We start from the raw sequence: 17,917 nt of genomic DNA on the forward strand, positions 1-17,917 counted from the left end.
AACTAGACCACGTGATATCGGAAAGTTGGGAGAATCTGATAAGTGGAATTGCTCATTTGAGATGGGAAGGCGGATTAAGAATTAATCTTCCAGAACCCTTGAGTCCCGAGTGAGATACGCTGACCATAGTTCACGCAGGCAGGCTTGATTAAAGCGGGGCTGTATATATGAGGTGGTCGTCTGCGACTTGTAGCTGAATAACGTGGTAGCTTAGCACTGCATGCCAATAGGACTGTGTGATATATGAAAGGCACAAATGGCGGCATTGGTAAATGAGTGAGCGAAGACTACACTTAACGCTGTCGTGCCATACCGTTAAAGGCAGAGCTTAAGTGTCCACAATAATGTTTTACCGCTGTTGGCCGTGGCGTCCGCTGCCAAACTTCAGCTGCTGCAACACAGCAGGGCATGTTATATACAATGACCGCAATTAGTATAGAATTGTAAAGCAGCAGTCGAAGAAATGAGAGGATTGATTTTAACTCAAAATGGAGTTTTATTTTGAGCACTGAGTTCGCACTGACAGACAACAAACTCTTAAGGGTATGCAGACATCGAACAGTTATTTGTTGGTCCACATAACCTAGTTCTGGGTTTTACTGATGGCTATCGGTTAATTCCTTCGCATTTTCAACTGAGCGAAAGCCATGAGGTGTACTGAGTTGTATGAGCTTTCAGTGGCAGCGATAGTGCATATTGGAATTGCCGAGAGAACAGCCGGTAATTGCGTCAAATAGTTGTGCAAGTGTGTAGTATACTGTTGTTAAGTTTCGTAGCTTCGTGGGGTGGAAAGAGGATGCAATGGGTTATTCGCAGGGCGATACCTAAAGACTGTTCTGAAGCAACAACAGGGCATGTAATGAGCAGAATATAAAAGAAAACGGCTCCGTTCCCCTTTTTAATGCGGATACTGCTTTCATGCAGCATTTATAAACGGTGCGCACACTAAACGGGGTGCCGACAACCGCAAATCGCACAGCTTATATAGCAAAAATGTTTTGGCGTCATACCTTTAATGATGGTTTGGGAATTTGTTCGACGGGGAAAGCCACTATTTGCGGTCTAACACAAAAAAGCACTTTAACATTGTAAGTTGACTTTGAAACATATAATGCTCGCGCAATTAATTCTCATTGTGATTAATATAATCGGGAACTCTTCTTTTTCGTTTTTTACAGAACTTGCGCAATAAACGATTCATCTTGCTCCTATCGTGAAGTCTATGTACTTGTGAACAAACATTAATTAAAATGGGAATATGACTCTCTGATCGATCCTTCAACTAAAACATTACTCTATATCACAAAACTCGTCACCTTGAGGAAGGGTAACTAGTAGTCAACAAACAATATGCGATTGTGTACTGTGCTGTTGTACACTGGTTCAGCACCTCATGTTTTTGGAGAAGACTGATTGGATGTGTAATTTTTGTTAAAGTGCACGCAAAGCGCTGTGTCAAAGCTTACTGTCTATTTCAAACGCTGGGTTTAAGTAAGGGCGTGTACGGGCGCATTCACAAAAATATATCAGCGTATGATTAATACCCAGCCTTTTCAACAATTCCAGGTGTGTAACGTGGTAGTGAAGGACGATAATTACCTTTTCCCCTTGCTCGAAAGTGAACGTTGCACAAGGGTGACTAGCTCATGCAGCTTCTGCTTTATTTTTACTAGCTTCGCAGCTCTTATAATGTTATTATTATTTTTTTGACGTCTAACCATGTTTACTTTGTAATAAATGCACAAAAGTGAGCTATCCTAACGGAATTTGACAGCGTTGGTCGAATACGCCTGCCATGGGTCATTACTCCCGCTTTTTACCGTGATTCAGTCGGCTTGGAATACACTCCGAATTCGTGCTAAATAATTTGAAGCGCGCAGTGTTGACTTCTTTGCGTACTCTGCGACGCCTAACAGAATGCGCAGAAAATATTCTTTTTGGGTATAGGGTGCAACCTTTGCAATTTATTCAGCCTATTCATGTTTCCTTGACCGAAATGTTATGTTAGCGCCCCCTGTTCTGTTTGCGGCTATAGCCACAAAAAGAACAGGGGGCGCTAACATATTGTCACATTCCCTGTTATCCAAATTAGTAGCAAGCTGTAACGCTGTCAGCGGCGACCCAATCAGCACCCGCCGCGGCAACCGTGAAAACCGTGCGAAGCCACCCTCCCACACAGATGCTTCGAGTAAGTGCGTATGATACGCTCAAATAAAGAAAGTCCTTAAATAAATAAATAAATAAATAAATAAATAAATAAATAAATAAATAAATAAATAAATAAATAAATAAATAAATAAATAAATAAATAAATAAATAAATAAATAAATAAATAGATAAATAAATAAATAAATAAATAAATAAATAAATAAATACCCAGCGGCTGTTTTTTACCTCCTCCTCTTTCTTTGTCTTAGCATCCATCATATTAGAAGACACGCATCCTGAATGACAGCCACATGCTTTTTTTTTTCAGACCTTTACTCTGCTTGTATTCTACTACTAGTGCCCGATTGCGCGCGAAAAAAAAAAAAGTCAGTTGTTAGTTTTTCGTGCACCGTTTTGTGTTCCTATTTCACCTTAATTTGTTTTTCGGTTTGTCATGAGCGCATCTTGGCTCTACTTTTCTTCCGCGGGAAATTGTGCTTGTGTTTGCGCACCAATCACACATGTTCGGTAAAGAACCAACTAATGACTGGAGTAACTTTCATATGGTCTGTACCTCTAGAAGTTTGTTCCATGCCACATCATCATCAAACGCTTGCGTTCAACAGGACACATTCCTATTCCACTGACCTTGATTTAGTGCTGTCTAGTTGTATATAGGTTTTTTCTTTATGTTGCTAAGCTAAGAAAATTGGGTGCTGGCTCGGTTAACGAAAGCGTTTTTGTACTATTAGGCTGTCTATAACATGTAAGTTTTTCTTGATGCATTTTCACTTGGTGTTTGCTTTTTTTTTTTTTTTTTTTTTTTTTAAGAACACCAGATTATTGATCGCCTTTCAAACAGCGACGTTAAGTCTGAAGGTGAACTACATCAACCCCATAAAGGCTCCACACTTACGTGCCTGTTGCGAATGCTATGAGACACAACACTCACACGCATGACAGAAAGCAGTTCAGTCATATAGCCTAAAACTGTACACAAGTCGGATTTCTGGCGTCTTAAAGGAACCAGCATACACGTCTGCATTTACGGTCCAACGGTTGCAAACACACTTTCATGCAAAAAACTTACTTCTGTTGGTTTTGCCACGACCTATGTAGATGTCGATGCCGCTGCTCACGCAAATCGTCGCGGCGAGGATTCCAAGCAATGCCCTATTCAGGAGAAAATTTCAAATTAATGCCACATTAATGCCTTTCCCTAGACGGGCGGTACAATCTGCGTTTTTCTTTGTTTTTCAATTGATAGCCCTTGCTGGTAGCCCAGAGAGATCGGCTTTTTTTTTTTCTCCTGTTATTCTACAATGAATTGCGACAAGCGAAAAGCCCGTAAATAAGCCCAGTCGAAAAATATACAAAACATTATTTATCGTAACGGGAAAATTTCTGTAGTTTTTGTAGCCGTGAAGATGTAGGAATTACAGAAATATTTGTAAAAACAATAGAACTTTGTGCATTTGCGATAGAAAAGTGTCATGTAAAATAAAACAGAGCTACAAAATATCGCCACACAACTAGAGAAAAAATCTGACGTTGCGGCACGACTACAAAACATTTTATTTGTGTGTGTGTGTGTGTGTGTGTGTGTGTGTGTGTGTGTGTGTGTGTGTGTGTGTGTGTGTGTGTGTGTGTGTGTGTGTGTGTGTGTGTGTGTGTGTGTGTGTGTGTGTGTGTGTGTGTGTGTGTGTGTGTGTGTGTGTGTGCGTGCGTGCGTGCGTGCGTGCGTGCGTGCGTGCGTGCGTGCGTGCGTGCGTGCGTGCATGCATGGTTCTGTTGCTTGATTCGACGAAATGAAGCCGGATGTCTAGACAAGTCAAACCGCACTTTGTAATTAGCTGTTTAAATTGAGTACAGCCAAGTTATCAGCAAAAAATACTCAAGTTTTTTTTTTGTGTGTGATTAGAGCCATAATAATCACCTCGTCTCTCCATTTACAAGTTGCATGCCAGCTTACATTGCAAGAATACTCATGGTCACGTGTTGTAAAAAAAAAAAAAATGTTTCTCACACAATTACGCTCTGTGTCTTGCTCATGGGCATATTCACGTTTGTCACGCAGTCTTTGACCTGTAGTTCAAGCTTTCCTTCGACCACTGTAAAAGAAATGAAAGCAGCATGAGCGACGCTGTCGTCAGGCGGGTAGCAATATTTTAGTGACTTATGTTCGCGTATTTATATTTCGTATTGCGAAGAAAGCGCGACCCAGGGAAACCACAACAAGCCATGACGGACTGGTTTGCGCTTCCTCCTAAAGTTTAAATATGAGCAGATACAACTGCCACCTTGCCTAAGCGATTTGTATTGTGCATGGTCGTCCGTTCTTAAGGTGAACACGCACGGAGGTAGCCGCTCTCTTCCAAGCGTCGTTGCATTCGACATTGCCGTTCATCGAGGCTACTTGGAGAATGTTGAGAGGATCCTGAAGGTGCTCCTTCGCATGGGATTTATATTTGCTACGTTGCGCTGTAGAGTCAGGCGGACCGACGCTCTGAAGAGAGCGGACAAGTGCTGGCGTGTTTCCCCTAAGAGCGGACGATCTTGTACGCAGAGTAAAAAAAAAAAAGAAAAAAAAAAAGCATCGATCCTATGTACCGGTGCGGAGCACGCTTTTGGTTCTAAAAATTTTCACGCGCTGCATAATTGCAACTGGCCATCGTGATATGTGCGAACCGGTAGTAGACGCCAATGCCCTTTCACTTGGACAACTATTGTTTTCTTATCTCCAGGGCAGAAGGCATGGTCTTAATTTGAACGGAAATGCGTGCTTCGTTTACTTATGCCCGAACCTGTTCGTGAGCACCTTTATCTACCCGACGTACACCAGCTTAACTTTTACTCACTTGCTTCTAGAAGACTTTGAATATCGCTGTCATGGCAGTCGCTAATGAAGCAAACTCCTATGCGCACGCCTTCGACAAACTTGTTGTTGCCGCTTTCAAGTGCGAAGTCGATGGCCTGCAAATTTAAAAGCGAGGTGGTTGTTATTTCGGAAACATTCCCGTTAAACCATTAACGTGACACTGTTAAAGTTCCCGTTCAGTGAAAGACCACGCGTCAGAGTTGTCGGTGACGCATGGTCTTTCACCACACGGTAAAAACAGGAGCATGCATACGACAGGTGATAGTTAACAGGTGACATGACGTGGCCGGACGCTGATTGGTTGATGAGTTGCGTGACGTCACGATACCACAAGACATGACTGAGTTGGCAAGAGCTGCCAGCTTGGTCATGTCATGTTACGCACGTAAGACACCCTAGCCATTGACCACGCAGGAACATTCGCGCAGTTTGGTTGAAGTGCCGCTTCATTTATGTCGGGCGGTCTTTAAAGTTTAAAGATTTTAGCATTGTAGGTAGCGCAGATGAGGTTTTAAATTTGTTACTTTCTCTTGGCACATCAGGGTCGTTTTTTTTAATAACCGTGCTAGTGAACCCGACACGCCGGGTCCTCATGTATGAACGCCAAAGTGCTTCTTAGTCAAGAATCATTCCAATATTTAAAGGTTTTTGACTATGCAGACCATAATATTCTGACACTGCAGCTGTAGGGTTAAAAACGCTGCTGATGTCTAAAGATGTTATGTTACAGGTTTGATTTCTTAATATGTTATGACGATTCCTTTGATTCCCTTGCCCTGGTTGCTGAAAAGCTTGCTACTGCAGTCATTTTTAGGCACAGCGCAAGGTACTTTAATTTTAGAACCGTGGAGAGCTGGTAGAGCAAAATTTTTCTTCCTTTAGGACACCGCACTGTCATTTCGTTGATGATTGAGATGGGAATCCTGTTCGCAGTGCTGTTAAACGTTGGTATTTTGTACGCTGCCTGCGCTATTAGGATGTGAAGACTAAAGATTGAATGGAAAGCCATAAAGGTTAAAATAACACGAGTTTACGTGATTTGAACAGTAGATGAAATCGGAGTTTGTCATATATATTATTAAAAGATATTATTATAAGTGCCTTTCCATGATTGATAAGGACGTTCATTCAATATCCTACACATTGCGGAGTGTTTTAGCGGGACAGCGTCAAACGCTCCGCCCCGCAGAAAGTACAGTTGCCGGCATTGTGAGAGAAGAATCGCGCACATGTCTCTGATATGTGGTATTTGAGAAGTTACGTGCACGGGCTTTGATTGGTCGGCGAGTTGTGTGACGTTTGTTGCGAGTTGTGTCCAACAAGACACAAGACATGTCATGTGTCTTGTTGGACAAGACACATGACATGTCTTGCAACATGTCATGTGTCATGTTGCAAGACTACATGACATGCCAGGAGCAATCGGCTCGGTTCGCTTCTTTGTGGTAGGATGGTGAGGTGAGAACCTAACCCTTCGGTACGCTTGAATCCAGTCAGACACGCTACACCTGACCGCACAAGTCCGTTGCATGACTTGGTTGAGGCGGGCCTTCAAATATATGTCGGATGGCGTTTCACATCATGGAGTATCTTGCGATTGTATGCTAATGAGTATATGCGAGATGATGTAAAGGCACACATTTTGAGAATAGTAATCAAGTTAGTATTAAAGTGGGCATACACGAATTCGCAAGAGGAGCCGCACATGAAAGCCTTTAGCAGCCTCGCCACATACCCTTATATGCCGAGCTTAAGGTGCTATTCGCTATTTTCGCAAAACCATGCATACTTAATTGTATTACAAAGCCATTTCGCTGAGCTGGACAGAGCAAAACAATCAAGCGCTATTTTTCGGTAAGCGAACTTTAAAGGCTTTCAATAACAGAACCAGCGATTCTTTGAGGCAGAAATATCTCAAAAGGTACCTCAAAATATCTCAAAAGGTCCTCTCCCTGTAAATATTTTTTTTCAAACGTACAAATAGATATTTCTTAAAACGCATCTAGGGAGCGAACACATCGAGATTTCTCGCGCACTTTGCATGCACCAAGTATGCCTTTCTTACCCGAGGGTGGGACAGAGTTATTGCCGGTGTCAAGTACCGCAGCACGTCCGTGGCGTTGGCGTCCAGATAAACGTTGCAGTAATGGGCTCGTACAGTCTCTCGTCCGTCGTTATCCCGCACAACCGTCTCGACGCATTCATCAAAAGCTCCCACGTCAGACAACGTACCTTGGAACAATCCGGTCGGATACTTGCCCGTAGCATCTATTACTGGAAAAAGAAAAATGACATGGATAACAGTGAGTGCTTGGCACGGCTGTCCTACATTAAGTGAGCTGACACTGTATATGTTAACAATGTGGCTTCAAAATGAGCGCATTCATAGTGGAAATATGTTTTCTCAAGTCATTAATTTGCTCGCATGTCTTTTTTGCAGGCTTTGCAATTGGACGCCTTTATAAGGCTTGCAGACCCGTCATGAACAATCAAGGACGGACTGTTTGAGCGGGCGGTATACATTCCGTGTGCTTAGGGCTGTGAGCGGTGGTTGCCTTAAACATCCTCGTAACTTATACTTGTCTCATAATTCGCCTGCCCCGACTTAACCTGGTTTAAGTTTCGTTGATATTGATCGAATTCGTAATGTGTAATGCATAACACTACCTAAACATAACCCCCTTTACACTGAAGCCAATGCTTTCTTCTGGGATTCCTGTACCGTTAATCCTAATTCTGAGCCGGAAATCTTCAGGTGTGGTGTCAATCAGGCTTCGAAGAAGCGCATTTCCCACATGATTTTTTATTTCATTGCTCTGAAAGGAAAATCAAAGATAAGCAGTTTATTGATGACGCATGCGTGTGCTCAGGCGGTTTACTCTGCAATGCGTTGGACGTTTCTCACCATGGGCGCGTCATAATTTGCGTAATTAGACGTCATGCTATAAATAAAAAGTCTGAATGGTCGACCCACACGTACCATCTTTGCCAAAAGTAACCAGGGTGCGTGTTCCGCTTCTGAGTTTAGCGGCAGAGAATTCGTACCACTTCTGAAGCGTTGAATCTGTGCAAACTAAAGCCGAGCTTCTGTCCTTACTTCCAAACAACTGCGATCCTCTATGAATTAATGTTGGCTATAGAATACAAGCCAGAAGCGAGACATGCAGCCTGGTTACTTCTGGCAAAAACGGTACGTATTTATAGCAAACAGGTCGATCACGAACCTGGCTATTTATTATTCAAACCCTTGCCGCTCTCTAACCAGAAGACAAGGATGGAAGAAGACTGAAATAGAAACCTCGCTTTGGTATTTTTGGCGAAAGGTCGCAGGCTGAACATTTGTTCTGAACTTGCCAACTTATCACCGTCAGGCGATTTGCTGCTACCTTAGTCTGGCCAACTGCGTAGGCCACCGGGAAGCGCCATTAAGTTTATAATTTATTGACAACTATGCCAACAATCTAACGGTGTAGCCTGGGACTAGTGATAGGAGTCACTACGGCAGGCTATCAGTCGTTGCAATATGATCCTTCTTTATTGCCTTTCCTTGCTTTGTCGTAATTTATTTTTTTTTTTCTTTCTTAATCAAATTTTTGGAGGCGAAGGCTCCATCGTGCTAGGCGCCCCGATGGGTCGCGGAGATTGGCCAGCCAGCACAAAGAATGGTGGTCAGTAACGACTTTAAATGCGCGGCCAAAGAGATAAGGCCTAAATTTCATAGTTGCCCACACAACCGCGAGACATTCCTTTTCCGTGGTGGAATAATTTGTTTCAGTGCGAGAGAGCGTGCGGCTGGCATACGCAATTACCCTTTCCACGTCAGCTTGGTGTTGAACGAGTACAGCGCCAAGGCCGATGTCGCTGGCGTCGGTGTGGACTTCGGTGGCAGCGTCTTCGTCAAAGTGCGCAAGAACAGGGATAGTTTGCAGTCGTCTGCGCAGCTCTGTAAAAGTCTACTGTTGCTCGGCGGCCCACACGAACTGTGTATCATCCCGCGTGAGGCGGGTCAGGGGTGCGGCTATCTTGGAAAATTCGGCGATGAAGCGGCGGTAGTACGCACACAAACCCAGAAAACATTTTAAACTTCTCTTCGTGGCAGGAACGGGAAATATGGTGACAGCGGTAGTTTTGTAGGTGTCTGGCCTAACGCCAGCGGCAATCACTAGATGACCGAGAAATTTCAACTCTTTGTAGCCAAAGTGGCACTTCTCGGGCTTGAGCGTCAAGTCAGCTGACCGGAGGGCATCTAATACTGCGCGCAGGCGTTCGAGGTGTTCACCAAAGGTATCAGAGAACACGACAACGTCGTCGAGATAAACTAAACAGATTTGCCATTTGAGGCCAGCGAGAACGGTGTCCATCATGCGCTGAAAAGCATCCGGCGCTGAACATAGGCCGAATGGCAGCACTTTAAACTCATACAGTCCATCTGGGGTGACAAAAGCTGTTTTTTCGCGGTCCCGCTCATTGTCCTCAATCTGCCAGTACCCGCTCTTCAAGTCAATGAAGGAAAAGTACTGGGCGCGACGAAGCTTGTCGAGCGAATCGTCTATACGGGGCGGCGGGTAGACGGTTTTTTTTTAGTGATGTTCAACTTTCGATAATCAACACAGAAGCGAAGGGTGCCAACCTTTTTCTTTACCAGCACGACAGGGGACGACCACGGACTGTTGGAAGGTTGGATGACACCATCACGAAGCATCTCCTGAGCCTGTGTCTGAATCGCTTCACGTTCCGTCGTTGAGATTGGGTACGGCTGCTAGCGCATAGGGCGGGCATCGTCAGGAATAATTATACGGTGCTTCACAAGAGGCATTTGCCGAATTTTCGATGAGGTCGTGAAACAAGCACTGTATTCTAGGAGGAGAGAACGCAGGTCGCGCTGCTGTGTTTCCGAGAGATCTGTGCTAATATCAAGACTATCAAGAGATGGGCGTGCATTTTCAACTTCCCCGAACGTAAAACATTCAGAAACGTCCGCTAAGGAGTCGGCGAATGCGATTGCGGTAGCGCGGAAAAGATGGCGGAGTTCGTGAAGTTCAGGAGCTCAGATCGGCCGTTACGGAGATGGATGAGGCTCCGCACCGAAGTGATGCCGTGGGTGAGCAAAAGGGACTGGTTGCCCTCAGCGACCCCCGTTCCGTCACGTAGTTCGTTGCAGTTAACAGTCACAAAAACACTGAAACGTGGCGGAATAGAAACGCTCTCGGCAGAAATTGGCCATCCGCGGTGTCAATATCATCAGCTTTCTAGGTCGAAAAAGTCACGGTACGCTTCTGGAGATCGATAATGGCCCCATACTCCCGGAGAAAATCGACACCAAGGATACAGTAGTGGGAGCAGTCAGGTATCACAAGGCAGCTGACGACAAACGTGGAGTTGCGAATTTGGACTTTCGCCGTGCACTGACCGCTCGGAGTTACGACATTCCTGGTTCGAATCGGCGTGCCAGACCATGGCGTCACTACTTTTTTTAGAAGCGCCGCTAGCTTTCCGCTTAAAATCGAAAAATCAGCACCAGTGTCTACCAATGCGCTAACCTCATAGCCGTCGAGGACCACGGGTATATCCAGCGAGAGTCTAACTTGATGTGTACGAACTGTCGTCGGGGCCATCAAGTCGCGGTCGCTCACAGGTCGCGTTGTCGGGGGGTCTCCGTCGCATCGATTTGAAGCGGCCTCGTCCCCGGAGGTCGCTGTCTTTAGTTTTCCCGACGCGGACTAGGCGACCGCCGCTGCGCCATCCAGGAGGAGCTGGGCTGCGAGGATGGTCGGCGTGGAGAAGGAGATCGTGACTGTCGCCGAAAAGTTGGCGCTATGCGCTACTGGGCTGCGTAGTCCTCAATATCCCGGAGTCGTTGGCCTAATGGAGGGTGACGCATGTCGATGGGGAAACCCTTCAGTCGCAGTTGTCGATATGGGCACTGCCGATACAGGTCACCTGCTTCTCCGCAGTGGGAGCACAGGCGCTGTCGATTTGGGGTACGCCACAGGTCTGCCTTTCGCTGGGGTGGTTTACGGCTCAGGGTGGGCTGAATACAGTGAGCCTTGGTCGAGTGGCAGTAATTGTGTGGAATCAGTCGAAGGACGTCGCAAGATGTCCGCATACGTTGGCCGACAGAACTCGGTGGAAAAAGATGGCGGGTTAGCAGATGGCACCGAAGGCCGAAATGCTTGCTGGAGCTCTTCTCGGACAATACTAGCGACAGAGCCGACCGTCGGCTGGGGAGCACCGAAAAAAGTCTAAAGCATCTTCTCGCAAAATGGAGAGGATCATGTCGCGGAGAAGATCTAGAGTAGCCCCGAAGGCCGAAAGCGGCTCTGTGAGCAAAGCGGCGAGTACCGGCTTGTCGTAGGTCGTAGACCGCTGCTGAAGCACCCTTTCCATTGCGATTGCCTCCGTAAGAAACTCGGCTACCGTGGTCGGCAGATTGGGCACGAGGCTAGCAAACAGTTGCTCCTTAACGCCGCGCATGAGATGGCGCACCTTTTTCTCTTCGGGCATGGCCGGGTCACATCATCGGAACAGCCGGGTCATGTCCTCCACGTACATAGTTATAGTCTTGTTGGGCAACTGCTTGCGAGAGTGCAAAGCCCTTTCCGGTCGTTCTCGGCGATCTAAGCTGGTGTAGGGGTCCAGGATGCAGCGGCAGAACTCGCGCCACGATGTTAGGGCGCCTTCGCGATTCTCGTACCAAGTACGAGCGCCATCTTCTAGGCCGAAGAAGGCGTTCCTGAGCTTCGCGGCGTCGTCCCACTGATTATATGAGGCGACCCGTTCGAACTGGACGAGCCAGTCTTCGACGTCTTCATTATGACTGCCGTGGAAAGGCTTAGGCAGTCGTGGGTTCTGTAGCATGTAATAAGTTGGAGCTTGCATGACAGGTCGAGGGGCGGCTGCGGTGGTGAATTCCAACTGTCCGTGCTCAGATGGTAGCTTGGCCTAGGTTCCTCCAGCTAGCGCGGTGCACAGGAGTGCTGACTGGCACAGGACCTGAATCTTGGGCGTGCGGAGGAGTGCGGGACGTATACTGGGATCGACACCCAGCACCTCCACCAAAATATGTCGCGGACAACAGGGCAAGACGTGAGCGACAGGGCTAAGCTGTAGGAGCAGGAAGCGTTCTGAACACTGCGCGCGAGCCGACTTCAGTGTCCTCTTCTTCCAAGCGAAGCAAGAACATAGGGACACCATGTGGCAATATGCTTTAAGATCGCCACCAAGTAGCTACTTCTTGGAAAATAGATGCGAATACATACCTCAATATAAATTCTACTCTATCGCAATAGCGCGAAAAAAATAATCGGTCAAGCCTTTCCTTTTTTTTTTTTTTCAAGGGCGGTGCTACGTTCCTCCTTGAGATTTCTGGTGTCCTGCCGACAGAATTACTTCCCATCACCCTTGAAAAGCTGCGTTGGGCGACGCAAGTAAAATTACGCGCATTTTGAAGCGCAAATCGAGCTGCGGGGCTCCCGAAGGACACCAGCAGTGCGTGCTTAATGCGAACGCGTTGCATTCTTTGATTATATCGCCAGGACGAAGGACTCCACTGTTCAGGAAGGTCCGCGCTCTCAAGATGCCATAGAGAATATTTCCTCATGCTTGAAATAATTTATCGCTCACCTTTGCCATCACTGCCCCTCGTTGTGTCGGTGATGCTCATAAAACAATGCCTGATTTAAAGCAATAAAAACTCTGACTGCAATGCTCTGCACACAAATGATATTGGAACAAAAATAAATAACGGATCTCCCGCAACGACATTGTTTGGCGGCACCACTGCCCTCGAGCCTTTCACCGAGGCAAACATTCCGCTTTCCTATAGGTATGTACTCCAGAATCACTTTGAACTTACAGAATTGTTAGCAGTAGGGTGAGGAGTAGATGGTCGCAACGAATTATAGAGCTTATAGAAAAACCTGCGATGTATTATTCCTTTATTTTATGAAGCACCTACATCGGCACCGATAGTACGTCTTCGTGAAATGAACTAATCACCTTTTGTAGCACTGTTTCATACACAGTTGCTCACATCTGCTGTTCAAAAATAAGGCGCGCTTAAACCTTGTGTTATGTAAGGCTCAAGCATTGAGGTAAACCTTAGTTTCGCTTGAAATACATGCTTGCATGCTCGCCAAGTTGGTAGTAGGTTTCAATACACGATGCAGCCCCATGCACAAATTTACCTGAGCAAAGAGCTGCTGTAGAGCTCCGCTCTCCTTTATCGGCGTAGTTTTATACTCTGTTTTAGAAATCGGCAGCAAGCTCCGTTCGGTGTGTCTACAAGTGTGAGGTGGAGGGGGGGAGGGGGGGTGTAGAGGTTCAGATTGGCAACTATTTGCAATGCAGTCGCCGCCAATCCAGAACCTGAGAAAAATAAAAGAAACCAGCCACACAAGGTCGCATGCACAGTAGGCTTTCTCAAGAAACCATGAAGCTCCACTGATTCCTTGGGGTCGTAATGCATAACTAAGCGGACGCTGTCATCCATGTCTCCATTAGTCGCGCAGCTCTAGTTCCCGGTTCCTGTGGCGGAAGACGGCCCGCCAAATATTTTGTTCGCACTGAATGAAGGATTATCAAATGCGATGCTCGGACATGGGTGTAACGATGTACCTCAGCTCTTACCGCTCGACCCCAGTCTTTCCTTTCATTTTCAGGCATATACATTCGAGAGACTCTTTATAACAGTATATTTGTGCCTTTTCCAGTAAACTTCATTTTGCGGTTTGCACACGCGGATAAAAACCACAAATTAAATTCCCCTTGCTGCACAAAACCTGATATAAGGGATGCCAAAGTGCAGATATCAACTTATTTTCTTTAGCGAGCAAAACATTGCAGTCAACTTTCATTCTGCCTACATCGAAATGAGTTGGCACACGCGAAGTGTCCTGCCAGCTGTAACATCGCGTGGACATATCGGCCAACCAGCCAACCATTCCCTTTCTTGATTAAACCCCAGTCATGCACACACGATACAATTCCGAAGTTTTCGTAAACTAATGGACAGCAATACGAATTTTGTTAAATACCTTGTTTCGTCCATTTCCTGCGAATGACTTTGTGCTAATGAAGTATCTTGATTTCCGATGTTCTGTTTCAGACGCGTGGACGGACGCAACCATATCCTTTCCGATGCCACTAAATTAGCCAGACAGCAAATCTGCATTGTATACTATGCAGAGAGCTATGAAGCTTGTGTTGTTTAAGTGAATGTTGTGGAAATGAACATGCAGAAGAAGGTCAAGTGAGAAAGCGCAGAGAAGTTGTCATTAGAACGGCAATGCTCATGTTGATTTATTATGAAAAAAAAAAGGCTGCTGTTGGCACTAATGACAATAAAAAATGGCATACCGTCAGGAATATGTTTGAAGTTTCTTGTTTATCTCGGAGTCCCGTCACGTGCTAAATCCGGTCGCAAGTCGACGCATGCTTATGAGTTTGTCTATCGAAACGTGCAGGCACTGAAATGATCGCGCACTGAAAACTATTGCACGACCAGGTCACACACTTCCTCTCATTAGGACCCTCAGCCCAGCTTGTGAGGTAACAGGTCTATTTACAGGGTAATTGATCCTCATCAAGAAATTAACTTCCCAGTTCAAAACTTTTAAAGAAGTTTCGTTTTACATTTTGTTTTATATATCAGTCTAAAATTGCATGTTTGAATATGAACATTAATAGAGGTGTCTGAAATGACACGACATCCTTGCCTCCTGCATCAAAATGCAGTTTTCAGGCTATGTCCCATCACGCAGTGCACACACTTCGTGCGCTTTTATACAATGTGTCTTGTAGTGTCTTTTACTTGTCCTTCTCCTACAGTGCGCTGTACATGTGTTTGGTTTGAATATTTTCGTACAGCTCTCCACCGGTAGCCAGCTCATTGAAAGGCGGTCCCATATGTTGATAATAAAGTATTTAGAAAGTTGCGTTAAGGGATTCACAAAAACTATGCAGTTCGCAATTCCAATAGCTGTACCCACTTGATGACTAGAAAGCAAATAGATTTTCATGACATAATTTACGGAAGAATAACAAATACTGTAATATAGGAAGCAGTATAAGAATAAAATTGAATTTGCTGAACACTCATAGTCAAATAGCACCAACATGCGGAGGTAACGAATAAACCGAGACGATACAAGCGCTCTTTGACTCTTCTAGGCTGCAAAAACGTACCAACTATATCCATTGTACCAGCGATCAAACGTGTGCCTGTGCGCTGCCACCTGAAGCCTCATTCTAGGTTAGTGCTGACGTGAAATGAAAAATTCCTACAACACTATCTAGACCATAACAAGCAAAAACTGCAAATGCTAGTAGTATATTCTATCGCTGTCATTCCACCGGCAGGACCGTCCACGAGCAGAAAAAATCACCAAGCACAAAGAGCGTGTGTAGACGCACGCGTAAGTATGTATGTGAGTACATACATGAGCGCGTACTTGCATTCACTTAAATATAACTTGACTACAGCTCTGAATACATGCGACTGTCGTGAGTTGGCGATGTATCAGAGCTAAACACATTCGACTATGGGCAAGGTCGGATGTGTTTAGCTCTGAGATATCGCCAACTCACGACAATAATACAACGAAAGTATGAAAAGTACAACAAATAGTTTACTACGCCATTTAGTTTCTATTAGCCCAAAGGCCCGGCTTTACCGATGTGTTTTCAATGCTTGCTACACCGGATACATTGATTGGCACTGTATAGTGTACATTATAATAACGCCACTGCACTCAGAACCGAAATATATCGAGATGAGCACGCTTCAATAGAACGCTCGAGCAGAGTGCTGCAATGAAAATGAAGTGAAGTATTAACTCAGTTGCTTTATTATGCACAAATGACTTCTGCCTCCCAGGTTTGTATGTCTATCGGGCTATGCTTGGGCGTGATTACTGCCGGCGAAACGCAGTACCTGGTTATAAATTTCGCTTCCTTTCCTGCGTAAAGCATTGCTCAAGCGCTCTACGCAAGTGTGTTGGCCTCTGAACAGGCGCGAACAGTGCCGCATATAATTAGTCGATTGAGTTGCGCACTCACTCCCCCCTCCCATTACACGCACAGGGGTAGAAAAAGCAGCGTGATTAAAAAAAAAAGAGAGAAGGCGACAGAAAAGAAGGAAATGAAAATTCCTTACGTCTATATGCCCAGGGCTCCATGTTCCGTACCGCCCTCACGAAGTTGACGAGTCCTAGAGAGCAGTCGGGTGAAACTTTGGCCGCGATCAGCTTTCTGGCCAGTGGGCCGCTCGGGCTGCCCAATATGTTATCCACTAATCCTTTGAGCGCCATCACAAACTCGGGCGTAGGCTTCACTTTAGGAAGGCTTTGCACGCTAGGTTCAGTAGACGCGACCATGGTCTCCGCCGACTTTACCGTTGTTGTCGCCGCCGAAACAGTTGGTGAGCACAGAAGAAAGACAAGAACGACGCAGGTGCATAATCGCATCGTTGCTCGAAGCCAGTGGAGCTTGAAGATACGATAAAAGTGATGTCCGCGGTTTTCCGGTCACCAGGCCGTCGCCGTGTACTTTTGACTCCGCGTGTTGTGGTTCCAGCGGCCAACGTAGCTGCAACCCTACGCTGACTTGAACCCAAGGGTTAAGGGGAAACTTTCAGCAGCCTTTAATAGCGGTCTTATGCGCGCTCTGATGAGAGGTGATGTCGCGAGCGCTCTAAGGCGTGGTGACGTTCGCGCTCAGCTTCTTTCTGGTCCTTTGGAAATGAATGCTTTTTGTCCCCTTGCTTCGCACCTCTGGCTATAGTAGTTCGCTGAAAGAAGTTGGGTCATTGAGGTTTTGACCAAGAGGGGCAAATGCCGCACATCCGCTCGCGTAGTGTCAACTGAGCCGCGTGAGTGAGAGGAGCTTTTCATGCATGATGACGCCCAGGGCGATTTGCGCCGAGTCCGAAAGCTACGCACGGTCCTTCTTTCCCCCCGAGGGTCCTTGAAGCGTCATGGCTGCGCCCTATCTTCTGCTTCCGAGTCGACATGGGTGACCAGTCGCGGCCGCTTTACGGCCACAGGTCCTGCAGGACGTGCGTCAGCCGGGTACGCGCCCTGAGATTGGCTGTTCAAGGCTACCGCGATGAGTAGAGCGCAATCACGCAACCATAATGCACACCAGTTGTATTAAAGACGAGAATGAAGCGCTTGTGGTGCTTCACCGGGCGGAAAAAAAAAAAAAAGACAACTGTCGTGCAAACAGGAGGTAATCTTGAGGGCTGTAGCACACGCTCGGTACTTTTCCTTTCTTTCTCCCCTCTCTCTGTGGAGTTGGTGGTAGCAAGGCTGCGTGCAGGGCCGTAATTCGAACTGCATGTTAACATAAGATGTTTACACACGTCTCCACTAACCTCTTTCAAGCGGAAGAATAAGCGGTTTGGGATTTATATATTTGCTGGCTTAACGATTTGGCTCTTCCTGGCTAGCGAAGCAGTCTCCTGGCGGCTAGCCTATAGTGTCCGTAGTATCCACAGTATGCATTCTTCAGTGCTTAGAGAGATGCCCTAAGCGTACCGTAACTCTTACGAATGCATACGCACACCTGTAATATCCGTCACTTACGTACAAGGCGACTAAAAAATAAAGAAAAAAAAGTCACGAACAGAATAAAAACAGACGCTCAGATATACTCCGAAGTGTCCTGAACGATAACTAAGCTGATCAGGGGTGCGGTCTTACAGCTGCGGATGTGGCTTTATCTTTGTGTGGGGGCGCTATGCATTACTAAGCATCCCTACTTTTCAATTTGCACATCCTTGAGTGAACGTAGCGAACCGAAGACATTCGCTGGGTCCAGCGCAAATTCGCAGTTTTTATACTGTTGTGTTTACCTACTTTTTTCTTCAGCAGGAATTTACTTTTAGTCAGA

At 46.0% G+C, this 17,917-nt stretch overlaps 1 protein-coding gene across 1 annotated transcript in view; it reads right to left on the reverse strand.

Moving 5' to 3' along the window:
• Positions 1-16,491, reverse strand: part of LOC146202813 (nose resistant to fluoxetine protein 6-like) — a 36,738-nt gene extending 20,247 nt beyond the window's left edge. The window contains exons 1-5 of the mRNA XM_084585115.1: positions 16,182-16,491; positions 7,092-7,300; positions 5,007-5,121; positions 4,175-4,259; positions 3,239-3,321 (exon numbers count right to left, since the gene is read on the reverse strand). Of these exons, the coding sequence (XP_084441241.1) occupies positions 3,239-3,321; positions 4,175-4,259; positions 5,007-5,121; positions 7,092-7,300; positions 16,182-16,491 (802 nt within the window). The remainder of the gene's footprint in view (positions 1-3,238; positions 3,322-4,174; positions 4,260-5,006; positions 5,122-7,091; positions 7,301-16,181) is intronic.
• Positions 16,492-17,917: the final 1,426 nt, after the last annotated feature.

This window comes from Amblyomma maculatum, chromosome 1 (assembly GCF_055883805.1).
Source record: "Amblyomma maculatum isolate TAMU_Amacu chromosome 1, ASM5588380v1, whole genome shotgun sequence".
NCBI classification, from domain to species: Eukaryota; Metazoa; Arthropoda; class Arachnida; order Ixodida; family Ixodidae; genus Amblyomma; species Amblyomma maculatum.